The sequence below is a fragment of the Prosopis cineraria genome, unplaced genomic scaffold (assembly GCF_029017545.1).
Source record: "Prosopis cineraria cultivar Desert tree isolate PC_DT_omini unplaced genomic scaffold, ASM2901754v1 PC13, whole genome shotgun sequence".
NCBI lineage: Eukaryota > Viridiplantae > Streptophyta > Magnoliopsida > Fabales > Fabaceae > Prosopis > Prosopis cineraria.
In genome coordinates, this window is record NW_026555344.1 from 36,130,789 (window position 1) to 36,158,683 (window position 27,895).

At 32.2% G+C, this 27,895-nt stretch overlaps 3 protein-coding genes across 15 annotated transcripts; all 3 read left to right on the forward strand.

Annotated features, from left to right (window-relative positions):
- The first annotated feature begins 1,589 nt into the window (after window positions 1–1,589).
- On the forward strand, window positions 1,590–6,486 carry LOC129290314 (BTB/POZ domain-containing protein At5g48800-like). Of its 3 annotated transcripts, none has more exons than XM_054927052.1 (6): window positions 1,590–1,743; window positions 1,973–2,143; window positions 2,229–2,329; window positions 3,781–3,847; window positions 3,939–5,105; window positions 5,788–6,486. In XM_054927052.1, exons 2-6 carry the CDS (start codon window positions 2,051–2,053, stop codon window positions 6,322–6,324), a joined length of 1,965 nt encoding a protein of 654 aa, XP_054783027.1. In that variant the 5' UTR covers window positions 1,590–1,743; window positions 1,973–2,050; the 3' UTR covers window positions 6,325–6,486. The 3 variants fall into 3 exon arrangements, with proteins under 3 accessions (XP_054783027.1, XP_054783026.1, XP_054783028.1); XM_054927051.1 differs by lacking the exon at window positions 1,590–1,743 and adding an exon at window positions 1,767–1,893; XM_054927053.1 differs by lacking the exon at window positions 1,590–1,743 and adding an exon at window positions 1,769–1,875.
- Window positions 6,487–14,329: 7,843 nt separating this feature from the next.
- On the forward strand, window positions 14,330–16,497 carry LOC129291364 (pentatricopeptide repeat-containing protein At1g09900-like). Its single transcript, XM_054928664.1, has 2 exons — window positions 14,330–14,532; window positions 15,195–16,497. Exon 2 carries the CDS (start codon window positions 15,736–15,738, stop codon window positions 16,429–16,431), a length of 696 nt encoding a protein of 231 aa, XP_054784639.1. The 5' UTR covers window positions 14,330–14,532; window positions 15,195–15,735; the 3' UTR covers window positions 16,432–16,497.
- A 3,832-nt stretch (window positions 16,498–20,329) lies between these two features.
- Window positions 20,330–27,640, forward strand: LOC129290773 (pentatricopeptide repeat-containing protein At1g09900-like). 11 transcript variants are annotated; one of them, XM_054927751.1, is made up of 7 exons: window positions 20,330–20,543; window positions 20,843–23,497; window positions 23,796–23,880; window positions 24,553–24,600; window positions 25,622–25,764; window positions 25,847–26,065; window positions 26,208–27,640. In XM_054927751.1, the coding sequence occupies exon 2, from the start codon at window positions 21,213–21,215 to the stop codon at window positions 22,995–22,997; it is 1,785 nt and encodes a 594-aa protein (XP_054783726.1). In that variant the 5' UTR covers window positions 20,330–20,543; window positions 20,843–21,212; the 3' UTR covers window positions 22,998–23,497; window positions 23,796–23,880; window positions 24,553–24,600; window positions 25,622–25,764; window positions 25,847–26,065; window positions 26,208–27,640. The 11 variants fall into 11 exon arrangements, 10 of the variants coding, with proteins under 10 accessions (XP_054783726.1, XP_054783717.1, XP_054783721.1 ...); XM_054927742.1 differs by having other exon boundaries at window positions 20,843–23,489; window positions 23,796–24,292; window positions 24,476–24,600; XM_054927746.1 differs by having other exon boundaries at window positions 20,843–23,489; window positions 23,796–24,292.
- Window positions 27,641–27,895: the final 255 nt, after the last annotated feature.

The window sequence follows — 27,895 nt, forward strand, 5'->3', positions numbered from 1 at the left end:
ATGTGACATCTCAATTTTTTTAAGGTAAAACAAAGTTTGCGTGGAAGCATTTCGAGTCACTCAGGCAAGATTATTAACGCTTTTTACCGTGAGGTTGAGAGATGGGGATCACTTTAATGCTAAGTTTTGGGGTTGCCTTATCTGTGAGGTGAAACTCTTGTTGCAAAGAGAATAGATAGTGTACATCATTTATATCGACTGCAAGGATAACGAAGCTGCACAACACTATGTCACTAAATTACAACACTTTCTCCTCATAATCAAGTTAATATTTTGAAGTTGTTTAATAAAAAAATTAATTATTGTTAAAATAAAAATAAATCTTATTTTTTTCCAAATGAAGAATTGTTATTATAAGAGAGAGTGTGTGTATGAGGTGTAGTTTTATTTTTTTACAATAAATTTTAATTACATTAAGTCTTTTAGTCCTGTAGAGTAAAATGAAGATTATTTGGCACTGCAGAGTAATAAATGTTATTTAGAAATCCTTGACTGCGATTTTCTCTTTTTGTAATGACCAAAATGAATCAATAAACTTTGGGACATTTCTACTCGACCAATGAGCGGTGCCTTAAAAAAATTATAAATAACTAAATGAAGCATTTAAAATGCACCATGCATATAATATATAGAGAAAGACTGTTGAGTGATGATAAAAAATCTCTCTCTAAATTCTTGTACGTGGTCTAGTGTCAGGAAGTCAAAGACAAGGATTATTTATTTGACCTGATTGTGTAACTCTAGCTAGGCTATAGCCTCCTATTGATTATGCAATCGTCAAAAAAGTGTAGACAGAAAAAAATGGACTTTACGGTTACCTTGAACTCGCTCATTTTTTGATGCATTTTCCAGATGCTCATGATGGAGAGACCTGAATGGAGACAACATCACATATAGACAATGATATGATCTAAACTTTCTGCCAAACACGATAAACTTGTCATTATGCTGTTTTCCTATCTACATTTAATTGAAATTTTCATTCATTTCCCCCTTCTAACAAACCATTTTCCAAATTTAGATTAGGTTTCTTTGCCTGTCTAATTAATTTACATAAACAAACCATATAAATTTCATTATATTTCTATGTCTCTCCTCGCATGAGCAATTAAAAAAATTCAAATCACTTAACGGGTATTGCTCATAGTAGAAGGAGTTATAGCTATTTAAGTATAAGATTTCAAGTTGGAGTATGTGTAAATACAAAAGAAGTTTTTGAAAAAGTTATCTTTAATTAGGCCTAATAATACTCAAATTTGATCCAATTGGATAGTTATGTTAAAAAGAAAAAATCTAAATCTATCTTTTTCTTTCCCTTCAAATAGAGTAAATTGCACATTATATTGATTGCGATGAGATGAGCTTGCTTCTTCAATCAGTGATCAGAATTTTCAAACAGGGCCAAAATATCCCTTGTTGATGAAGAATTATTGATGTTCATAGAAGATAACTACTGCACATGTGCATGGCTTTAATGTTCCTGCCAACCCTACATGGTCACGCGCCACTTATATGGCTCTTAATCAAAAGACTTTGACATGGACCTCAAAACCCATTTTTTGTTTTCATCTTCCAGAAAGGAATGGTAGTAGATAGCTACTAGTGGAAGATATCATGTGTAATTATTATTATATGGGACCCCAATAGATACCCCACTTCATTATCTCTACCCAAGTTCTTTAGTGTTCTTCGTACTTTTTGGCGTTTCTTGCTTGCTATCTCTGTTTTCTTTCATGTGAAAAGGTATATAATTGACTGTGGCAAAAGGAATATTACCTTTTTCCTCCATTCAATTTTGATTTACAGTTACAATTAGATTATGTTATGGTGAATTTGAAGCTACAAACTTTTATTTCCCATTTTTGACTTTGTTCGGTAACTTCCGATGTTCATGTGTGTATCTTTATTGTTCCTGCTATGATTTTGTCTTCATTCTGAGTAAACTCATAGTTAGACTTTATTGACCTTGCAGTTTAAGATATTGTGAAGCCTGAACAGATTCAGAGGGTGATCATCAAAAAAAGCATAGTATGACCCACGAGAATGGCCCATGGCTCTGGACAACTACAATCTATGGTTTGAACACCACCTCTTTGATGAAAATGGCCAAAGAACTTTCCCAATATCAACAACTCCATTTGTGGTCTCCGTCTCTTTCTCCACTTCACTACCTTAAACCCTTCACTGCTATACTTTTTTTCTTTTTATTCTCTGACATCCCATTTTAGGATCATATTACTGGGTTTTTTTCACTTGATATGGATCTTGCTGACAAGCAGCAGCTGCAGCAGTCCTTGGGAAAGAGTACGAGGCATCGATGCAGTGAATGGTTTGCTCCACAATTTTTTAGTGCTTTTGTTGCTTAATTTGATCATGCCCCCCTTTTTTGTGAATAATATTGTTTTGGGTAATTTTGACTATGATTGGTAGCTGAACTTAGATCCTTAATTCTTGCTGACGACCTTGATACCATGAAATCAAAACTCAGATTTTGTGGTTGAGTTTTATTTATTGAAGCTTTAGGTTTTTATTTCTTTGTTCTTTTCCTTCTTAAAACATTTCTATTGAGGCGTTATCTACTGATATATATATGTATATGTATATCTTCCAAGCTTTCAAGTTCTAACATTCTGGTGATGTATTAGTCTTCCTGTTTCTAGTTTTCTCTAGGGTGACCAAGTGGTGTTATTTGGAATGGTCACTCTGGCTTGTCATGTGTTCTTATTAGCTCATTCACTTGGCCACTTAGAGTGTTTTTAAATTTACTTATTCCTCTCTTCTTTTTCTTCTTCTTCTTGCTGATCTTACTCCTACAATTAAATGGCTAAAGATCTGCCGCTACTATTATTATGAGATAATTTTATGTAATTAGTGATCTCTCCTGCCTTCTGCATAGCAAGTTGAATGGATTCATTTTGGTCATGTATATGCTAGAACTGTTAACCTGAACACCTTAATTATATTGTAATTCCTTCTAGATAATTTTGCTATCATATGTAAAGAGCTAATTATAAAGTATTTATCATTTTCGTTTTGTTATGGTTGGGGGTTGGCATCTATAATAGATGTAAAGGTTTCCTTGTAAGAGTTGTTATCATTTTACTTTATCTCTGTTTCCTGCTTTAGTAAAATCTTTGTGATTGCCTTCTTACGTAATTGAGCTATACCATCCCTATATCAATAAAGGCTGCTATGAATCTCAATAAAAAAATTGATTAAATATTAGCTTTATTCTTCATTGGATTGAATCATACTGTTATTGGAATTTAGAATCCCAATGTCTAAAAAAAAAAAAAAAACTTCCTTCTTTGGGTTGGTTGTGCGCTCCATAACTTAAATACCTCCCAAAATGAGGGAACTGATCATTTATCTTCATGTATGTGTAGAATCTGAATTATATCTCAACTCTCAAATCAAGGGCTTGTAAGTGAACGAATAAGTTTGATGCATGATGTTTAAACGCACAAGAATTTTATTGTAACTGGTGTTAATGCGTTTTCTTTAGTCAATCTGATTATAAGTTTGATGCTACGAAGTTCTGAGTCAGATCAAGTTCTTTTTGACTGCCTCCCCCCCCCCCCCCCGGGGGGGAAGCTTCATGATTCATAGAAAACTGATACCCCATGGGTGCTAAACTTTTTGCTTGATTCTTCTCAATTTCAAAATTTAGGCAAGAAATTCATCGTTTATCAATGAATCCTTGAGTTAGTTTTCATATTCACAAGTTTATGCCTGCAACAAATTATTTCTGATGAAAGACTGATTGTTAACCATTTGTAGGATTTTTCGAGATGTACCAAGTGATATAACTATAGATGTGAGCGGAGTAATATTTTCTTTGCACAAGGCAAGTATTATTATCCATCTTGTTACTATGAACTTAGTTTTTTTCTGATTGACAGCATGACAATTCTGATTGTTCTTTTCTTTACATGAAGTTTCCTCTTGTCTCTAGAAGTGGACGAATACGGAGCTTAGTTGCAGAACATAGGGATTCTGATATCTCAAGAATTGAGCTTCTTAATTTGCCAGGAGGTTCTGAGTCTTTTGAGTTGGCTGCAAAATTCTGTTATGGTATAAATTTTGAGATTACATCTACAAATGTTGCTCAGCTCTGTTGTGTCTCTGATTTCCTCGAAATGACTGAAGAATTCTCAAAAGACAACCTTGGCTCCAGGGCTGAGGAATATCTAGATAGCATTGTTTGCAAGAACCTTGAAATGTGTATTGAAGTGTTGCAACAATGTGAAAACCTGCTGCCTCTTGCTGATGAACTAAAAATAGTTAATCGTTGCATAGAAGCCATAGCCTCAAAAGCTTGTGCAGAGCAAATAGCTTCTAGTTTCTCACGTTTAGAGTATAGCAGCTCAGGGAGGCTACACATGAGCAGGCAAGCCAAATGTGATGGTGACTGGTGGATAGAAGATCTGTCTGTTCTTCGCATTGACATGTATCAACGTGTCATAACTGCAATGAAACGTCGTGGGGTCCGGCCTGAGAGCATTGGTGCCTCCCTTGTGAGTTATGCTCAGAAAGAATTAACAAAGAAATCCAGCTTGTGGAATCCCTCTAGCCAGATTAAAGTTGATTCTGATTTAATTGGTCATGAAAAGCTTGTGGTTGAGACTATAGTCAGCCTTTTGCCAGTGGAGAAGCTTGCTGTTCCAATCACTTTCCTTTTTGGGCTTCTGAGAAGTGCAGTGATGCTTGATTGTACTATATCTTCTAGACTTGACTTAGAAAGAAGAATTGGCTCGCATCTTGATGTTGCCACTATTGATGATCTTCTGATTCCATCGTTTAAGCATGAAGGTGATACCTTATTTGATGTAGACACAGTTCATAGAATTTTGTTAAACTTTTGTCAGCAGGATGATAGTGAAGATGATCTGGATGATGCTTCTGTTTTTGAATCTGACAGCCCTCGTTCTCCTACACAAACAGCATTAGTTAAAGTGGCAAAATTAGTCGACAATTACCTTGCTGAAATTGCCCCTGATGCAAACCTGAAGCTTTCAAAGTTTATGGTCATTGCGGAAACCTTGCCAGCACATGCACGAACTGTTCATGACGGGTTATATCGAGCCATTGACATTTATTTGAAAGTATGTTTTGTCATCCTTCCTTGCAGATATGAGCACAAGATTTTTGCAAATCACACAGATGAATTTTCAGAGGGAAGAAATGGGGTGAACCTGTTAGGAAAATGAACCCAATCCAAAGGAAAATTCTGTTCATTTTAGAAATGCTTTTTGATCAATTTCAGTGAGACTACCAGCCTAACCATTCTCTTGCTAAAACAGTTTATAAAGATTTATAGATACCAAAGTTAATTCTTGTTTCAAAAATGACATTAACTTTTCTTACATACATACTCAGCTGTATTCTTAAATATGGCATGCTATCTCTTGAATCACGTAACATTTAAATCTGCATGAGGGCAAAATGAATAGTTTCATTTCATTTAAGTCTTTTATTGGACTTCTGATAAAATATACGAGGAAGTTTGACTTTGATACAACTTCTTGACTCACAACACACTATCAACCTCAAAGATGAGTTTATCTCTGTCCACTACCATAGAGTATTAGGTCCTTTTTTGGTTCAACTTAAAGGTGTTCACCTATGACTCCGCTCTATATATATGTGTGTGTGTGTATCTTTCTATATCTTTCTTATAGTTCAATTCTATCAGACGTGAAACTTTTTCTCACTTTTTACTCACACTTGGCCCCTAACATCTCTAAAACCATATCCGTTTTAATTCTTTTGTCAATGCTTTTTCAGGCTCATCCAGGTTTGTCAGATTTGGAGAAGAAGAAGCTATGCAAACTGCTTGATTTCCAAAAGCTTTCACAAGAAGCTGGGGCTCATGCTGCACAAAATGAGCGTCTACCCCTACAGTCAATAGTTCAGGTTCTTTACTTTGAGCAGTTGAGGTTAAGAAATGCCTTGTGCTGCTCCTCTGTTGAAGATGACCCTAGGCCAATGCATCAGTCATGGCGCATGAGCAGTGGAGCTCTGAGTGCAGCAATGTCTCCCCGAGACAACTATGCATCATTGAGACGAGAAAATCGCGAGTTAAAACTCGAGTTAGCTCGGTTAAGAATGAGATTAAATGATCTGGAGAGAGACCATGTGTTCTTGAAAAGGGATATGGCAAAGTCTGGCTCAAGAAAATTTATGAGTTCTTTCTCAAGGAGGATCAGTAAGCTTAACTTCTTTGGACTTGGCTCTTCTAGAGGATCTAGTTCTCCTCCATCCAGGAATTCTCAGAGAATAGATTCAAAGGTGATTGGGAGAACCTGTGCTAGCACTGACTAGGTAAAATTGTAACAACTTGTTGAACTGGATTCTCTACAATAGTAATGCATTTGGAGAAACACACAAAAGAATGTAATTGTATATCATCAGACTCACTTGTACTTTTTACACTGATCCTCTCTTTTTATGAATACATTATTTTATGACTGATAGATTCTGATCGGTAACTTGATTACTCTATTTGCTTTCTTGTTTTAATTTTCATCGTACATGCTTCTTGTGAAAAAAACTACAAGTCCTTCCATTAGGCTCTTTCCAACAAGCTTCATCGTAATGTTTTGGTTCAGGGCATCCAATCTCTGTTGGCCTGTTCCTGTCCTACAAGCTTCCATGTTTCTGATGATGATTACTTCGGTTTTTTTTCCCTGGTTTAATCTTAGCACTATATCTTTGTAATATTCTGTGTTGTCAGTGACGTGTTGCTCCCCATACTCCAAATTTTTTTGAAAATAGGTATAATTTTGTTTATAAAAAATGTAAAAATCATTGTTAGCTCTCCACATTTGGATAAAATTTCAGTCATGGCCCTCACATTTGGATAAAATTTCAATTTGTCCCTCACGTGATGAATTCTGGATTCAGCCCTGTGTGTTGTACCTTTTTACTTTATTAATTTACATATCATTGACTTTTCTTATAAAAAGAAAAAAAGGAAAATAAAAAACTACCAAGTCATGTTTGTGAATACAAGTGTCATTTCATTTTGTTTACCTTCATTTCTTTCTTTATTGGCCACCTTGTATATTTGCAGTGACATTTGTTAGTATAACAAAATGCTCTCTATGATTTCAAGTTCAGGTTTCTTGTGATTGCTGAGTTTTGTCTGGTTAAAAACACACGTGTATTTATAAAAAAAAATTGACACAATTTAGATCTCGTTTGCTTATTAAAAAGAAATTAAATGAAATGGATTAAAAAAATAAAAGTAAAAATAAGATGATTAAAGAAGATAGTGAATATATTTATAAAGGATAGGGGTAATTGAGAATCATAATTCTTGAGATTTTTTGTGGATGTGATGATTCAAACATTTATAGTATATATTAGTGAATTTTATTATGTTTATTATGAGGGAAGAGGGATTCAGTTCATTTTTATCTTAATTTTTTCAATCTATTACATTTCTTTCTAATAATCAAAGGAGACTCTAGTGCTCAATTGTATTTTGAATAGAATTACCTTCAATAAGATGATATTTGTGAACAATAAAAAAAAATGTTAACACAAATTTGTTGTCAAATTTGTCACAGAACTTTATGTTGAACCTCTTTTTAAAATGTTTGTTCTTTTTTTATTTTATTATATTATATTAAAGTAAACAAGATTATATTAGAATATCACGGTGAAATAACCAAGGTGAAAAGTTAAAATGCAAAAAAGAAATAATCCTCATCTAAAAAACTGATGTCAAAGTGAAGAAAGCAAGTAAATGAGGAAAAAATGTCCAACAGCACATCATGATTTTAGTTTTTATGAAGTTGTTCTTTTATAATAAGTTTGTTGTGAACGCAGTTTAATCTTAAAAAAGTTGGAGGGAGATTATAATTTTTCTGAAAATTGAAAATTCAGCCAATGACTTTGTAAGTTAGTAGTCCTTATAGGTGGAAGTTTGCTCGTTCAATCGCGCTTATAATTTCAAACTGATAATGCATGCCCTTTAATTAAAATACAGAAGAAAATTGAAAATCCACCATAGAGCTTAATGGAAGTAAAGATGATAAGGCCATTTAAAATTTAAAAAGGGCGCATCTAATTATAAGAAGACCAGACAATAAATTTTTTAATGTTATGTTTGGATATGTATGAATTTAGATTTAGATCAAATCTTTTGTTTGGATACTTAAAAATTTATGGATTTACATTTACTCTCATGAATTACATGAATTTCAAATTTGTAAAATATGATATTTTAAATTTAAAATTTAAATTCAAATTCACTAATTCAAATACTACCTAAAAGTTATTGTTTGAGCCAAAAGGGGGATGATTATTGATTTGTTGTAACATATAACTTGATAAGTATTTTGATCATCCTTTTCCTTGAGTACTTTTTTTTTTTTTAAATTTCCGCAAGTTAATCCCATAGGCTCACAAGAATCTCTCAAATCAATTAAGAACTTTTTTACCTTGTTATTCAACATATATTAAGTTTTTTATTTTTTTCTGTCCAAGACATATATTCATTTTAATTAATAGTATTTTAGTATATGCATTTAAATTTAAAATTAAGCTAAAACATGTATTTTAACTATCGAAATAACTTGCGTAGTTTTTAATTTAAACTCAATTAAAAGGAGATAACATATAATTTAATAAGTTGTCACAATATCCCTATTTAACCGTTTTAAAATCCCATACCATAAAGTTAAAAAGTACCATATTTATGTTTAAAATGATCTTATAAAATTTATATGACAGCATATTCTATTTTATAATTTATTACTCCATAAATATCAAAAAATTAAATAGAAAATTTTATTCCAAAATTTATTACTTGTGTAAATATTAAAAATAAAAATAAAAATATATTTCAATTTGGAATTTATTATTTTATCATTTTTGACTAAATCTCACCCCCAATAAAGTAGTTATCTACTTTTAAACTAATCTTATCTTTTTATATTTATCCCTATTAAACACCCTACAATAAATATAAAGTCATTCATTAATAGGGGCACTTTTGAAAAAAAGGCCATGATTACATATTGAAAGACTAAAAATATCTTATATTTTTTAACATTCAATTCTTCAAAAAATGCCTTATATTTTTGAACGGAGGGAGTAAATATTAAAAATATAAACAAAAATATATTTCAATTTGGAATTTGTTATCTTATACTCCATCTGATCCTATATATAAGTCATGTTCTACATATAATTATATGAAAAATGAGAATATGAAAAAAATTATCTGAAAATGTAGATTGTTAATTAACTTTTTTTTTTTGACCATTTCACATTTTTTTAGAAGTGAATCGTTTTTTTTTTCAATTTTATCATTTTACAATTTTATAGAAGTAGAGTAAAATGTTACCCAAGTATGATAAAAAAAATATTTTTGAAGATACTATATTTAATATGGATTCTCAATTTTTTTTCTCTTTAAAACAAATTCAGTGATTTAACTAGTTAAAAATGATGTTGAAAACAAAAATGATGGTACATGTAAAAACGCACGTTAAATTAATTGTGTAAATAGATAGAAACAAGGAAAAATTAGTGAAAAAGACCAAATTAGAATCAAAATTGGGACCAAATGTATTTGAAAACCAAGTCTATTATTATATTCATAAAATAATCTCAATATTGACCAAAATGCCCTGTGTGAAATCCTCTTTTCACATGCCCTAATCGGAGAACCATTGAAACAACTTTGAAGCTACTAAGCTTGAAGATGATTGGCAATGGTGACTCCTCCCACTGTTGTTGCCTCTGCCTATTAAAGGTGATTGGAAACTCCTCCCTCTGTCGCCTCCTTATCCATTACCTTAGATCTCACTCCAAATCCCACTATGTCATATGTGAAACCATAAAATCTATGTTTTCGACTATGGAGGATGCCAGCAAAATGAGCTACATCACTAGACAAGGCTTGAACATGGCAAGGTGTGGCCTAGTTATGGATTAAGCCAAAAGGCTGATGTTTGTAATTGTCAAATCTCAAATTTATATCTTTGGTAAAGAAGAATTGCAAAGGTGAAATCACTCAAGTTGAAGAATCCCAATAAAACGCTTTTGTTCATTTGACAAAAAGAAATAGAATGACCTCTCATTGTGTAAAATTAAGAAGATTGAATCCCTCAACTGCAATAAAACTATCTCATGCTATTTTTTTTTTTTTTGGAATTTGTTCATGTTAAATCTCTGATGTCATCTTTATTTTATTCTTCTCTAATTTTCACATATTGATATTAGACATTAGCAAATGGGGATAAATGTTCAAAGAATCACAAAGAGAGCTATATATATTTATAGGTATAAAATGGATGTCTGCTTCAATTTTTTGACTTTGATATTTGATAATCAAATAATATTATCTAAACTTGACTTACATGCTGCTCCTCATCAACAAAAACTTCATATCCATGTAATATAAATGCTTCTAGCGTGTTCATATTCTTTAGACTTGTGTGACTTGAATGATAAAGATGATGCTTAAACAACAATTATTTAAAAAGTATTATCATTTATTATAATATCAACAAAATAACTATTATACAAAGATAAGAATAACTCTTCATTGTCTTTGCAAATTAGCTTTTGTAGCTCTTAGTTTTACTAACATTTGAGGATAAACTCAACATTCTCAAAATTAAAGTCAATTTCACCAATTATATACATTCAAATGTGATCAAATCTCATGTCTTCTACATTTTTTTTTTGCTAGCTCATGTATTCTACATAAAAACAAGACTTATGCATCCATAATTAGAGAGTGTTAATTAACCAAATAAAATAATAAGAGAGCTTTAGTTTAAAACACACAGTCTTTAAGTTTACTCCCCTTTTTCTTTTAAATCAAAGTCTCTATGGTGTAAATTAGTTTCGTAATATTATAAATTAATTGAGAACTCTTTCATGCACTTCTTCCACCCAATCAATTTTTGTCAATTTTATTTATCTTCATCTTTCTGTTGTAACAGGATTCAAGGTATAATAATCTGTATATATGCTTATACTAGTTTGTATTTTATAACTTGGTCAATCCAAACATTGATTTTGATAAAAATTGTACCGTGCTTTGTTTTTCATTTGCACAACGATTATCTAGCCCTAGAATATGCATTACCCAATCAATTAACCTTGAAGGTTGATGTTTATAGCTTTAGAGCTCTTGTAATAGAAATAATTAGTAGTAAAAGCATTTAAGGGCAACTTGGGGAGAAACTAAGAAAGTCCTCTTGAAATGGATAAGTTTCGTTTCCTACTTTTGTAAGGTGCCATGCAATATAAGACAAATACATATAATGATTCCTTGATGCTTTTTCACTCATAAGTTCCCACGTTTTCTTTCATTAGTTCAGTCATGACCATGATTTCTCACTTGCTACTCAGTACCTTGGATAAAAAGCACATGATTGACTAGTGAAGGAGAATATGCTCATAATCATTTCATTTTAGATAAACATCTTATACCTGAATGTAGCATGGCATGAATGACCTACTTGTGATAGCCACTAATTTTCATTTTAAGCATAATGCTTTGGACGCATTGAAGTATAAGATTTTGTTTGAAGATAAGAAAAATAAGTTCAAGTCAAGAAAATCTTACAAATTCAACTCATGTATATCATAAATCAAGTGAGTTACAAGAAAATATTGATTAAGCGATTCCCCTGAAAGATTGAATGAAATTATAATTGTACTTTGAAGCATATTTATGACTATCCCCCTTATTTATTTTGTTTGTATAGAGTAGGATGTAGTTTAATGTGGGCATGATATTATTCTTAACCCCTCATGGTATATTTTTTTAATATGGGGTACCATATCGTCTTTGTTTATCATTTTAATCGTACTTGACAGAAAGATAAACCAACTTAATGGCATTAATGATCTTTCATTGAAATTATCGCCATTCATTCTCACTCTTCACGTTTACTTGTTTTCCTGGGATAATTGAATTATCCTCCATGTTACATTATTAAATCTGCATCTTTTATAAATTAACATAGCTTATTATACAATGTATAATACTTAAAAAGAAAGAACTTATTGTAAGAGTTCCCTTATTTGTATTTTGTATCAAGTAAGATGTGGTTTAATATAGGCATGATGTTGTTCTTACTTCTCATAATATATTTTGTGATTTAGGATACCAGAACCAAAGGGTGAAAGGATTTTGGCTAAAGGTGTGAGGGTTTTGGCTTAGATGTAAGAGGTATGGCTTGGGTACAAAACTTATGACTTAAGATGCACATGTTATGGCTTAGGGTGTAAGGCTTCTGGGTTAGGTGCAAGAGGTATAGCTTAGGTGTAAGGCTTCTAGTTTAAGGTATATGTGTTGTGGCTTAGGGTGTAAGGGATTTGGTTTAGGGTGCACAGCTTCTAGCTTAATAATTTTCATATAATTCATAGTTGTTTTCATATAATTTAGAGACACTAACAGTGGTGTACTTTCTATGTGTTTGATTTACATGTAATCTGCTAGATATTACATATAAGTTATTCTTTAAGCATGCTTGTGAATTTCTTCATATACTGATTTACATGTAATCTATAGTCGTTTTCATGTAACACATGAATGCTGATAGCGTGCCCTTTATATGTTTGATTTACATATAATCAGCTAGAAATTACATGTAAATCATTCCTTTGTCATGCTCGTGAGTTTTTTCACATATTGATTTACATGTAATCCATAATCTTTTTCATGTAATTTTGGGAATTGATAGGGGCGTACTCTCTTTGTGTTTGATTTACATGTAATCCGCTAGAGATTACATGTAAATTATTCTTCAAGCATACTTGTGAATTTTTTTTATTGATTTATATGTAATCAACAATCATTTTCATGTAATTCTAGGGGATTAACAAGGGCGTATTCTCTATGTGTTTGATTTTCATGTAATTCACTAGAGATTACATGTAAATTATTCCTTAGGCATATTTGTGAATTTTTTTCCATATTAATTTAAATGTAATCTATAATCCTTTTCATGTAATTATAGGGTTATTGACAGTGGGTCATCTCTATATGTTTGATTTACATGTAATCCACAAGATAATACATGTAATTGGTCAAACTAGAAGCCTTACACCTTAAGCTATAACACATGCACCTTAAGCCAAATCTCTTGCATACTAAGCCATATCTCTTGCACTTTAAGTCAGAAGTCTTGTACCCAAGCCATAACTGTTGCACCTCAAGTTAGAAGCTTTACACTTAAGTCAGAAGCCTTACACCCAACTCATAATCCTTGTACCACAAGTAAGAATGCTTGCACCCAAGCTAGAACCTATGCACCTTAAGTCAAAATCCTTATACTCTCTACTTATTGAGTTTACATGTAATCCATGATGATTATTTCTAATCAAGGAGTGTCGATTTTTTTCGATGACACTTTCCAGCAACTTTTTACTTGCTGGCCAAAGCTTCGATGATTGAATTTTATACCTTTTTAGAAAAAAAATTAACATAAAGGGGTATTTCAATCATTTACTCAAATTATTTAATAAATAAAATATTACCCTTAGTCCTTTAAGTCCATTTGGTCCCTAGAACCAATTTTATTTTTAACTAGGTCATTTTCACCAAATTTTCTGAGAAATAATTTATTTTATTAAATTTCATAAAGTAATTGATAATTGAAAAAAAAAAAAAGGAAAGTAGTGAAGAGGGAAGGGCAAAAGGGGGGCAAAAATTGTAGGACTATACAATACACGGATTCACATTAAGTGTTTATCGCGTTGATAAGCATCGTGTGCTCATCACTCAAATGAGTGATCTAGGCCATTCATTTAAACTCAAAATCATATCTGTCGTTGATTTTAAATTGATTTTTAAATATTTTAATATTATATTTGTTAAAATAAATTAAAAAATGATAAAAAGTTTAATATTAAATTTCAACTGTCAAAAGTATATTTAAATAATTAATTTATAAAAATTATAAAAAATTAATATTAATATTAAATTTGATTGTCATTTATCTGTACTGTCCAGAGTATATTTAAATAATTATAAAAATATAAAAAATATATATTAAATAAAATTATTCACATTAAATCTGTATTGATAAAATTAATGATGAACATATTAATTAAAATTTGACATTTTTTATACATTAAAACTTGAATTTGCACTGTCCGGGTTCCAACAGACGTGATGGGTACCATAGCATTCATCATCTAAATAGCATTGAAAATAGTCTTGATTTAATATTAAAATTTTTTATAATTTTTATTTTAACAAATATAATATTTAAATATTTAAAAGTTAATTTAAAATAAAAAATAAAGATGATTTTGAGTTGAAACGAATCCGAATGCTAAATTGCGAATACACAGGAAAGAGCGGGTCAGATGAGCCAAATCGGGAACGCAGCATCGGTCTTTCCCCTTCACAGCTTCACATCCTTTTCTTCTTTGTCCAGGTTAACTAAAATCGACGGCGGCGCGCGACGTTCGGCGTTCTCTCGCTGTCTTTCTCTCGCTCTCTGTCTGAGGGCTTATTGTGGAAATCCCTTCTGCTTCTACATTTCAGAGGTGCGAGTTCTGCTGTAGCTAGTTTGTTGTCACTTGTTTATACTGCCCGAGTTTCCAATTGTTATATCCATGCTCGTTTAGGTGGTGGAATAATATAATAGGAGATTGAAGTGCTATCGGAAATCATTGTCTTCTTCTTTTTGTCTAATTTTCCGGGAATAACTCATGCCTGCATTTCTAAACTTTGTTTACGTGAGTTTTGTTTGTTTGGCTGTTTGTTTTTCCTGTCCATGATTGCTGAAAATCTGTTTTCAGTGGTTTGGTCTGTGCTGGTGGACTTGTGTCTTCAACTTTCTTTGGTAAATTTATGAAGCTGAATGCGTAACTGTGCGACAGCAGTGGTGGCCATAGTTAGATCAGCAAATGGCTATTCAATTCAGTGTTTGTTGAACGATAACTTCTTTGTGGTTTCAAATCAAGCCTTGTTGCCTGAGCTTGGGAAAGTTGAAATATAGTTGTTATTTGAGTTGGTGTGCCTGTTCCGTCTCCGTTAAATAAACATAATTGAGATGAGCTATACTGTTGTGTGGGTTTCTACAATTTATATAAATATATGAATGTTTATCATGTAACGTGGGAGATTGCTTTAATCTTCTTGCTTCAATAATTATCTAATGTGCACCTGACCTCATCTCTGTTTGTCTCCCTCAACCCTTCTCCAGAGTTTAAGAGCAGCTTACCCTCTTCAGCAAAGATTGCTGCTTTCATGCCAGTGCTGACTTTTGGTACAGTTACTTCAGTAAGTAATTTGTATCGAATTTGCAGAAATGGCAGTGTGTTTGTGAATTCTTCTTCACTTTGTGCTCCTAAGACTATGGATTTGACAGATGCTAGTGAAGCCCATGATTGTAATTACATAGAATTGCAGCATATAATGCAGAATTATGCTACCTCAGGTTACTTTGAAAAAGCTATGGAGACACTGCGTTGCATGAGAAATATAGAAGGGAAGCCTACTGTTTACGATTATAATGGTTTGATTTATTGCTATTTGAGATCCCATAATGTATCAACGGACAAGCTAGAGCAGTTGTATCAGGGAATGAAAAGGTTTGGTCCCGTTCCAAATGCATTAACCTTCAACACACTTCTTAATGGACTGTTGTCTCTCAGTAATCTGAAAACTGCGTTTTTGATTGTGAAAGAGATGCACAGTAGCGGGTTTGTCCCGTCATTCAGCTTATTGTCAAGAATGTTGAAAAAATGATATACTCTGGGCATTTTATTGATTCTCTCAATATGTTTGACTTCATGATGCGGTTGAAGTATTATCCTACTCAACACACTGTAGATTCTTTGGTTTCCATGCTTGCTAATGCTGGGATGATCCGACAAGCATATTTTGTATTGTCTACCCTTCTAGAAGAGGATCACTTCTGTGGTACACATAATTATAATAAAATTCTATGGGCTATGTGCAAGTCTAACCAGAGTTATGCTGCTCTACAACTATTGTATTTAATGAAAAAGAAAGGCATAATCCCCAATATTTGCTCTTATACTGCTTTAGTATATGGATTTTGTAAAGAAGGTTGGTGTGAAGAAGATCTTCTACACTGTCTAGATGACATGGAGAGTGATGGTTGCAAGCCCAATGTCAAAACATACACTATAGTCATCAAATTTCTGTGCGATAATGGGAGAATTGAACAGGCACTAGAATACCTGGCCAAGATGCAATGTAGCGGATGTGAACCAGACTTGACCACCTATAATGTAATTCTTCGTGAACTTTGTCATCAAGATAGGGAGGATGATGCTGTGGAACTCCTTCAGGTGATAAATCAGAAAGGATATCTTCCTAGTCCACATACCTGTGCTGCTTTATCTGGAGGCCTGTTGAAAATAGGGAAATCAAGGGTTGTACCTTTGTTAGCGTGCAAGCTTACATGTTTCTGATGATGACTACTTTTCCATTTTCAGTTTTTTTCTCCATGGTTTAATCTTAGCATTTTATCTTTGTAATTTTTTGTGTTGTTGCTTTTTACTTTATTAATTTTTATATCATTGACTTTTCTAAAAAGAAAAAAAAAACTACAAATCTTGCTTGTGAATAAAAGCATCATTTCATTTGTTTAAGAAAAATTGCGTGTAGATCTCATGAAATAGATTTATTATAATAAGTTTCACAAAATTTAAAAATCACAATCAAGATCTTTGAGATCTGAATATAATTTAAAATTAGGGTGCAAAAATAATGCGTATATTAAAAGTACATTCTATAAGTTAAATAATTTATAACTAGTTTATCATTAATTTACAATTATCATTTTAATTTTTTATAACTGTAATTTCAACTTCTTACATTAAATATTTAAACATTTTAATTGTTAGATATGTAAAGTTATAATTGTAAAAAATTAAAATGATAGTTATAAATTAGTGATGGAGTAGTTATAAACAATTAGTGTTAAACTTTTAATAATATATGATTGATTTAACTATTAAATATGTAAAATTATAGTTGTAAAAAGTTAAAGTGATAGTTGTAAATTACTAATAAAATGGTTATAAATTATTTGATTGATATAATGTATTTTTTATAAGAGCATTATGGCCTGCTGACCTCGATTTCAAATTATACTCAAATCTTACGGGATCTAGCTATAATTTTTGAATTTTGAGGAACTTATTTATAAATAAGTCTACTTTATAAGATTTACATGTAATTTTTCCTTTTGTTTATTTGCATTTCTTTCTTTATTGGCCACCTTGCATATTTACATTAACATTTGTTAGTATAACAAGATGCTCTCTGATTTCAAGTTCGTTTCTTGTGATTATTGAGTTTTGTCTAGTCACATGCACGCACGCATTTATAAAAAATTTTCATACAATTTAAGCTTCGATTGTATTTCAAATATAATTGCCTTTAATAAAAGAATACTTATAAGTAATAAAAAAAATATTGATAGTCCGATTTGTCATAAAACTTTACGTTAAATTTCTTTATGAAATGTTTGTCCTTTTTTATTTTGAGAAAAAAAATAAATATTTATATTAAAGTAAAAAGATTTAAATTACAATAACAGCATGAAATGACCAAGGTGAAAAATTAAAATGCAAAAGAAATAATTCTCTGATGTCAACTTGAAGAAAGCATGAAAACAAGGGGGGGTAAAAAAAGTCTAATCTCACATCATGATTATTATGGCTTTTATGAAATTGATCCTTCAAAATAAGCTTGCTGACTTGCTGTGAATGCAGTTGAGTCTCAAAAAAGGTTAAAGGAGGATTATAATTTTTGTGAAAATTGAAAATCCAACCAATGGCCTTGTAATTTAATAATTTTTGTAAGTAAAAAGTGGTGATTTCATTTTCGTTTATAACTTCAAACTGCTAGTGTCTGTCCTTTAATTAAAAAAACAACAGAAAATTAAAAATTCACCACAGAGCTTAATGGAAGCAGAGATGATAAGACCATTTAAAAGGGATGCATTTAATTATAAGAAAATCACATAATGAATTTTTTATTGCCATGTTTGGATATATATATATATATATATATATAGAAATTTGGATTTGGATCAAATCTCTGTGTGGGACACTTAAAAATTTCTTGATTTGGATTTACTTATATGTATATGAATTTGAAATATATGGATTTTAAATTTAAAATTTAAACAATGAGATTTTAAATCCAACATTTAAAGCCACATTTACTAATCCCAACATACTGAAAGTTGTTATTTGTGCCAAAAGGAGATGGCTATTGATTTGTAAGTTGTAACTTGATGAGTATTTTGATCATCCTTTTCTATGAATAATTTTTTATTAAAAAGTTTAGGCAAGTTAATTCCATTAGCTCATAAGGAGGAGTTGGCTTTCCTCCTCCTACCAATTCCTCTTCCTCCCCTCCTCTCAACTTCTCCACCCTTGGATCACTCAAATCAATGGAAAACTCTTTTTGTTATCTTATTATTCAACATATATTCAAGTCTTTTTTTTTTTATTTTTTCTGTCCAAGACATATATTCATTTTAATTAATAGTATTTTAAATTGAAGATCGGATTATACCTCAAGTAAAAAAATTTAAGTATTTTAGAACTATTATTCAACTTGATAAGAAAATGGACAGAGATATTGCCCATGAGATACAAATAGGATGGTTTAATTAAATAAAGGCTAAATGAGTTATTTACGATATTTAATAAACTTAAAGAAAAGTTTTATCAAATTGTTATAAGATCAATTATGTTATATGGGAGTGAATGTTGGGCTTTAATAAGATAACAAAACATAAAGTTGGATTAGCAGAAAAGAGAATGTTGAGATAGATGTGCAAATATACACATAAAGATAAAATTTGAAATGAAGACAAACAAGAGAAAGTGGGCGTAACACTTATTGAAAAAAAAATGGTGAAAAATCATTTGAGATAATTTAGACATGTACAAAGAAGACTGTGAAAAGCACCAATGAAGAAAGTGAAACCAATAATTTTCAACCTTATTAAGAGAGGTGGAGGAAGGTCAAAGATAATACTTATGAAAGTTATTGACAAAAATTTCTTAGTTAAGAACATTCCTAAAAGCTTGATAAATGATAGGGTATAATGATGTTGTATAATTTATCTAACTAATCCCACCTAGTGAGATAATGCTTGTTATTGTTATTGTAGTATTTCAATCTAGGCATTTAAAATTAAGCTAAAACATGTACTTTAAAAATCAAAATAACTTGTGTAGTTTTTAATTTAAACTCAATTAAATGAGATAACATATAATTTAGTAAGTTGTCACGATATCCCTATCTAACCGTTTTAAAATCCTATATCTTAAAGTTAAAAAGCACCATATTTATGTTTAAATTGATCTTATAAAATTTAGATGTCAACATATTCTATTTTATAATTTATTACTGCATAAATATCAAACACTTAAGGGCAAATTTTATTCCAAAATTTATTACCCGTGTACATATTTAGAATATAAACAAAAATATATTTTAATTTGGAATTTATTATCTTATACTAATCCTATATATAAGTTATCTTTTAAAAGTAATTATATGAAAATGTAGATTGGTAATTACTTTTTTTTAATTACATCATTTCACAATTTTATAGAAGTAGATTCCTTATTATTTTTTTCAATTTTACCATGTTGCAATTTTCTAGAAGTACAGTAAAATTTCACCCGAGCATGATAAGAAAATTCTTTTAAAGATACTATATTTAATATGGATTCTCAATTTTTTTTCTCTTTGAAACAACTATCAATGATTTAACTAGTTAAAAATGATGTTCCATGTTTTTTCAAGAGAAAATAAAGATGTTGGTGTGTAAAAATGCATGTTAAATAAAATGTGAGGGATTTTTTGAGATGTAATTCTAGCTAGTAATTGTGGTGTGTTGAGTTTTGAGATAGAAGGAGATTTTGTTGTTGTAATTGGTATTTTGAAGAATTTGTTTGATGGCGGTGCACCTGTGAATCGGCTCCAGAAATTGTTGATCAAGGAGCTAAGGTGATTTAATAAAGTTTGCTTATCTCATGTTTATATAAAGAAGGAAATTGATATATAGATAGATTAATTAATATGAACTTGGCTTATAATTTTGATATTGTTATTTGTAAGGTTGCTCTTGATAATTGTATAGAGATTTTACACAGAAATGCCTTGGATGATATGCACCCAAGAGATGTAAAGTTGCAATTTGGTTGTTTTGCCCCAATTATTACCACAAAAAAAAAATGCATGTTAAATAAATTGTGTAAATAGATAGAAACAATTTATTTTATTAGAATTTAAAAGGTGATAAAAAAGGAAAGCGGCAAAGAGGGGAGAAAAAAATTGCGGGACCTTACCGTACACAGGAAAGAAAGGGTGAGGTGGCCAAAACGGAACGCAGCATAGGCCTTCCCCCTTCACGGCTTCGCATCCTTTTCTTCATTGTCCAAGTACTAAAATCGACGGCGGCGCGCGACGTTCGGCATTTTCTTGCTGTCTTTCCGTCGCTCTCTGTCTCAGGCCTTATTGTGGAAATCCCTTCTGCTTCTACATTTCAGAGGTACGAGTTCTGCTGTAGCTAGTTTGTTGTCACTCGTTTATACTGCCCGAGTTTCCAATTGTTATATCCATGTTCGTTTAGGTGGTAGGATAATATAGTAGGAGATTGAAGTGCTATCGGAAATCATTGTCTTCTTCTTTTTGTCTAATTTCCCGGGAATAACTCATGCCTGCATTTCTAAACTTTGTTTACGTGAGTTTTGTTTGTTTGGCTGCTTGCTTTTCCTGTCCATGATTGCTGAAATCTGTTTTCAATGGTTTGGTCTGTGCTGGTGGACTTGTGTCTTCAACTTTTCTTAGGTAAATTTATGAAGCTGAATGCGTAACTGTGCGACAGCAGTGGTGGCCAGAGTTAGATCAGCAAATGGCTATTCAATTCAATATTTGTTGAACGATAACTTCTTTGTGGTTTCAAATCCAGCTTTGTTGCCTGAGCTTGGGAAAGTTGAAATATAGTTGTTATTTGAGTTGGTGTGCCTGTTCCGTCTCCGTTAAATAAACATAACTGGAATTCACCTCATGTATCTGGAATTTGAGATAAGCAATACTGTTGTGTGGCTTTCTACAATAATTATCTAATGTGCACCTGACCTCACCTCTGTTTGTCTCCCTCAACCCTTCTCCAGAGTTTAAGAGCAGCTTACTCTCCTCAGCTAAGATTGCTGCTTTCATGCCAGTACTGACTTTTGGTACAATTACTTCAGTAAGTAATTTGTATCGACTTTGCAGAAATGGCAGTGTGCTTGTGAATTTTTCTTCACTTTGTGCTCTCAAGACTATGGATTTGACAGATGCTAGTGAAGCCCATGATTGTAATTACATAGAATTGCAGCATATAATGCAGAATTATGCTACCTCAGGTTACTTTGAAAAGGCTATGGAGACACTGCGTTGCATGAGAAATATAGAGGGGAAGCCTACTGTTTACGATTATAATGGTTTGATTTATTGCTATTTGAGATCCCATAATGTATCAACGGACAAGCTAGAGCAGTTGTATCAGGGAATGAAAAGGTTTGGTCCCGTTCCAAATGCATTAACCTTCAACACACTTCTTAATGGACTGTTGTCTCTCAGTAATCTGAAAACTGCGTTTTTGATTGTGAAAGAGATGCACAGTAGCGGGTTTGTCCCGTCATTCAGCTTATTGTCAAGAATGTTGAAAAAATTGATATACTCGGGGCATTTTATTGATTCTCTCAATATGTTTGACTTCGTGATGCGGTTGAAGTATTGTCCTACTCACCACACTGTAGATTCTTTGGTTTCCATGCTTGCTAATGCTGGGTTGATCCAAAAAGCATATTTTGTATTGTCTACCCTTCTAGAAGAGGGTTACTTTTGTGGCACACATAATTATAATAAAATTCTATGGGCTATGTGCAAGTCTAACCAGAGTTATGCTGCTCTTCAACTATTGTATTTAATGAAAAAGAAAGGTATAATCCCCAGTGTTTGCTCTTATACTGCTTTAGTGTATGGCTTTTGTAAAGAAGGTTGGTGTGAAGAAGATCTTCTACACTGTCTAGATGACATGGAGAGTGATGGTTGTAAGCCCAATGTCAAAACATACACTATAATCATCAAATTTCTGTGCGATAATGGGAGAATTGGACAGGCACTAGAATACCTGGCCAAGATGCAAAGTAGAGGATGTGAACCAGACTTGACCACCTATAATGTAATTCTTCGTGAACTTTGTCATCAAGATAGGGAGGATGATGTTGTGGAAATCCTTCAGGTGATAAATCAGAAAGGATATCTTCCTAATCCACATACTTGTGCTGCTTTGTCTGGAGGCCTGCTGAAAATAGGCAAATCAGGGGTTGCTTTTGAGATATTACGTTGTGTAATTTCAAAAGGCTGTGCTCTGGATATTGCAGTTTTAAACATATTATTCCACTGTCTATGTCTTGAGGGAAGATTGCAAGAAATGATATCTTTGTTGAAAATAATGATGGAAGGTGGATTTTCACCAAATAATGTTTCATATAACACAATTTTGAAGGCATTTGCTCAAGAGAATCTTGAAGAAGCTTTTAAGCTCTTGGATTGTTTTGAGTGGGGTGCTAATAAACCAGATTCCATTTCCTTTAATACAATTTTGTGTGCTGCATGTAAACAAGAGAATTCACCAATTATTGGGAGAGTCTTGTATCGCATGGAGTGTGAAGGCATTAAGCCAAATGCTATTGGTACATCTTGTTTAATTCAGTACTTCTGCAAAGTGGGGAGATTCTCTGCATGTCTGGAGCTTCTAGAATTGATGCTGCGTGATGGTTTTTATCCAGCAGTTACTTTTAATGTGGTTCTGGGCCAACTTTGCAAAAATGGGTCACTTAAGACTGCATGCGACTTTTTAGATGTCTTCAGAACACTTGTTTTCCACCTGATATTGTTTCATATAACATTCTTATACATGCTTCAATTAGAGAACGCAATAAGTTGCTTTTAAGCGAATTATTCAAAGGCATGTATAGGCAGAAACTGAGACCTGATTGTTTTACTTATGGATCCATGATAGGTGGTTTTTGTAGGGAAGGAAAAATATCAGCTGCCCTGCAATTAAGAAAGCAAATGCTTGAGAATGGGATTGTTCCAGGCATTGCGATATACAACACCATACTAAAAGCAATGTTCCAAAGAGGCAAGTTTTGGGATATTATTTGGTTATTAAAATATATGGCCATGGAAGGGTGTCAACCTGATAAGATTACATGTGAGATTCTCAAACAAGCTACATCAAAAGGCTGGTTGAGGAGATATCCTGAGCTCGCAAGAATACTAGAGTTTGTGATACATGATAAATAAGAAATAAAATCATCATTGACTGGCATTGTTGTTTTTGTGGCATGTTGGCAATTTTTCTTGGTAGGCTCAGATTGGGCACCATCTGATCTTGATGACCATAATTTTGTGTGGCCTTCAAGACTCAGTTTTTGTCAAGGTAAAAAGGTTTGACCCTGATCTTTTTATGGTTTCATATTTTAATTCTTAGTTTTGTGTCTCACCAAGAACAATTGGGTCCTCATTGTAAATAGTTATAGGGTATGGTGTATGTGCCACCCTACATGAAGAAGTTACTTTGTTTGGGTTAGGTTGTCTAGAGTATCTTGTCTGTTGTTCTAGGATGGAACAATGCCTTCTTATTCATGGGATTCTTTTTCTGCCAAATGTCAACGTTAGTCTGTAGTTGGGCATCTTTTTTCCTCCTTTTTTTCAATTTTAATAATTATTTTATTTGAATTTGCAGTTGTCATTGCATTCACCATATATGGACGTTGCAATGCATGCCCCGTCCTGTCCATCGTTCAAAAGATGACTTTCTTTTCCACTGGGTATGTTTCTGCTGGTTGTTCGTGCAGCAGATGTCATGTATCTGTTTATCTATTGTGGTGCAAACATGCGGTTCTCTTTCATGGATATGGTACTATCATTTTTCAAATTCTATATAGAAAAATATTGTACATTTATTCCATAGAATTTCTTCGGTTTTTTCTCATCATGCCTTCTAGTATTAAGTTGTTGATCAGAAAAATGAAGGCACTATGAATGGTCTTCTCCAAACCGCGAAACTAGATATGGATGTTACAGATTCATGAGCTCATCTGGGTCACAATTCTCCATACTAATGGTGCAATTAACCACTCCTGTTCATGTTTGCCTGCATGTCAGTCTTAGATCACTCATCTTTCTCTTCCATCCATAAGCCCAACTGATCTATTTGCCGCTGGTGGCATCATTAAGGTGGTAAGGTTTTCATGAGAAGCCACCAAGTTCACTTTTAGGATGCAACCCCCTTTTTTATTTTAGAAGTTGTCATGGGGAGGCTATTAGTTTCATAGAGAAGATTCATTTTTCCTGATTTTCTGACTATTTAAATTGTGTGTAAGTAATGCACTGTATGTGAATGGATTGTATTTATGCAATAAGGTTCTCTCAATTTAGAGGATCCCAGTCGCTTGCATGGGCACATGATGCAGCTGATTCTTGCATCCATCTCTGTGCAGACTGCAGAGCGAAGAAACAAAGTGATGGAGCTGGGTAGCACCAAAATGGTAACTTTTGCATAATTTTTTTTTTTTAATTCTGACTTGGCTTAGTATAATATACTTTCTTCTGTCTGCAATACAAGGCAGTTTCTAAAAGCTCTGTTTGGTCCAAAAATATAGGACAATATGTAATGTTTATAATTCTTTTCGAATTATGTCCTTCATTTATTATTACTTGATGTAATCAAGGAGTGTTGTAAAGGAGTTGAATACTTAAATGTCGACATTTATTTCACTCAAGGGTAAAATTGGAAAATACAAAACTATTGAGAAGATTAAGGCTTGAACTAACAATTTTTGAGAACCACAAAGTAGTTGACAATGTTTTTATATTGTGGACTGGAGGGGGTGAATGATTGTTGGGTTGAGTTGATTGCATAGTTCTGACTCTGAGTAATTCGCCCACAGAAATTGAGAGGGACCCTCAACTAGTTTTGAAAAGGTGTTTTCTACATGATACATTTTTACCTCATTTCTCCCTGATGAATGCAGAGTTTTATTGCAGGAAGATGTTAATGCTAACAGTTAATCCTTCCAGACCACCATATAAGGCATTTTTTAGAAGTCTTGCTTGGTTCAAAATGTAAAGCATTGGATAACTTTTATAATTGTTTTTTCAATTATACTCCTATTTCATTTATTACTCTTTTTGGAAAAAATGATGCATTGGAATTTTAATTATCATTATCAAAGCACTTATATAAGATATTTAGTAATGGTAAAATTAGAAAGATGTAATTTTTTTTTTCAGAAATCAAGGTTTAAACTAACATTTTTTTTGATAATCGCGAATTAGTTACTAATGCTCTATATTTTGATCCAAAGGGAGTAATTGTTTTCTGCTTTTGTTTTATTTCTTTGGACTTTGTTGTTGATGTAACTCCTCTCAAGCTTTAAGCTTTCTGCTTTTATTCTTTTTTTTTTTTACCTCATTTCTGTCATTGATAATACACCAATTTTGCTGATATTTGTTTCTCAATATCCCTTTTTGTTGCATTACTCTTATAATCGAATATCATTGAATCAGATGCTTCTTGAAATGGATTGGGATTGTGAAATCAAATTCAAGCGTTCACATCCTCCCTCAAACAAGCTTTTTATTCAATCTCCTTCCAGTGGTAGTTTGATCACTTAGATGTTCTTTCTCATCTTCCTCAAATTATAAGCAAAGTAAGATTTTAAAGAATAAAGATCATTCTCAAGACTAAAATGCTTCCCAACATGTTAAGCTTACAATGCATATGTTTTGCAGGTGGTGCTGGATATTTTCTTTTCCAAGGAAGAGGCATGAAGTGGCTTTGATTGACTTGGGGTTTCGTTGCTTATATACATAATTTTTTTTTTCCAACAATGCTTGTTACACCACAACATTGATTTTGTTGCAATGTGAAGGTAGAAGAGTTTCATAAGTTAGCATATTCATTCTGGGTCTGATTGATACACGTCATATCAGTTTTGACCATAGACTGAGGTAATTTTTCATCGGATTTAAGTTTGTATTTGTGAAGTTATTTATTAAACTAAGATATAATTTAGGATGTATATATCATTGTATGTATAGAGATATATTGCTGGATAAAATTGTGATAGGGATAAGGTGTCTTTCAATTTAGGTGAAGTTGTAGCTGTTGCAAAGTCGTGGTTGCTTGTGACTCAACAGATGTTGTTAATATGACCAGTGGAGGAAACTTCACTAAACATATGGATGCTAAATTGGTGGCAGATATGCGATTTGCAGTGTTTTCTTCTTTGAATTAGAATATTATTTTGAATCTTGTACATTTGAAAGCCAATGATTATGCCAGTTGGCTAGCTAAATCTTCTCATGATATTTATGTTAACTTTTTGATGTTCACCGATCCTTTGTTAGTTGGTAGGAGGTCATTGGATTTGGACAAATAAACTGGGGAGAATGACATTTAAGGCTCTCAAAAGGAAATTTATCATAATAAGGATCTATAAATTTTGCATTGAATATTGTCTTGTAAAAATACATATATGTTGCTCAATACTGAACATTGACTCCTTAAATTTATAAGAAAATCTTAACAAAAAATACAAGATTCAACTTTTAACAATAACATATACAATTTAACATTTTTTTTTTGCTCAAAAAAAAAAAAAGATTCAACTTTTAACAATAACATATACATGTTTTTACAAGACAATATTCAATGTATAACTTATAGGTGATGATAAATTCCTTTGAGAGGACCTTAAATGTCATTCTCCTAATAAACTGTGTAGCTTCTTCTGGTGTTTCTTTTTTAGCTGTATTATTTATTTACTTAATCTTAAAAAGAGGTAAAGCAAAGAAAATAACACATGTGGCTGCCTCCTGTACTGGATAATTGCTTTATCCTGAAGATCACCATGTGAGGACTTGATATGAATTCATGAAGAATGAAGCTCAACCACTTGTTATTGCAAGATGAAAGATCAGAAGCCAAGCCAAATGGTGCTCCCAAAGCAGGTTGGGTTCTGACTTGATATTGATGGTTCAATTAACAATTATGGTGCTGCTGTTTGTGGTGGACTATTCTAGGATGACAATGGAAATTGGATTAAGAATTTCTCAAAATATCTTGGCTACTGCTCCAGTACCACTACACAATTAATGGGTATTCTTGAAGGCCTCAAAATCTATTGGCATGGCAAATTTGACAAAGTTAATGTTTACTTTAAATATCTTAAAGTTCTCACTCATTTAACATGATTCCACGGTCACGGAATTTGTTTAGAAAAGCAAATGAGTATGTTGATTGGCTTGTACATCAAGTTTCCAATGATAATTTAGCTGTTAATTTCCCCCCCTACATTCCACCTAATGGATCTAGAAGCTTTTTGTATCCTAATTTGTCACCTTCCTACACATTTTTTTTTTCCTGTTGTGTTGTATTAAAAACAAGGGAAAGCCATCAACACATTATGCAAGGGAGTCAGATGTTGGTGATGGTGTTATTGATGATATGTAAAATATATGGATCATTGGAACCTTGTGAGCATATTGAGTATGATATATAAAATATTGTCCACTTGATTATGACCTCTGACGTCTGGTTCTTTTTAGGGGAATCTTTTATAGCTATTTTATAATAACTAATTTGTAACTCCTACTACTTGACTCAAGGAATACTGTTCAATGATATATAGATTATATATATACACACATTAAAAAATAATAATTAAATGTTAGATTTAAACAACTGTCTACACATTGATAATCGTTGGAGGCTTACAATTTCACAATGGATATTTAAATTTTCTAACTAAAATTTTGTTCACTAATTTTTTTCAAGTG

Bases quoted from the DNA above. Each gene is read 5' to 3' on its own strand.
- LOC129290314 (XM_054927052.1), top strand. From the start codon at position 2,051: ATGGCTCTGGACAACTACAATCTATGGTTTGAACACCACCTCTTTGAT. The intron at 2,144-2,228 runs GTCTCCGTCTCT...ATCCCATTTTAG, and splicing joins TATCAACAACTCCATTTGTG to GATCATATTACTGGGTTTTT. The intron at 2,330-3,780 runs GTTTGCTCCACA...AACCATTTGTAG, and splicing joins AGGCATCGATGCAGTGAATG to GATTTTTCGAGATGTACCAA.
- LOC129291364 (XM_054928664.1), top strand. From the start codon at position 15,736: ATGATATACTCTGGGCATTTTATTGATTCTCTCAATATGTTTGACTTC.
- LOC129290773 (XM_054927743.1), top strand. From the start codon at position 21,213: ATGCCAGTACTGACTTTTGGTACAATTACTTCAGTAAGTAATTTGTAT.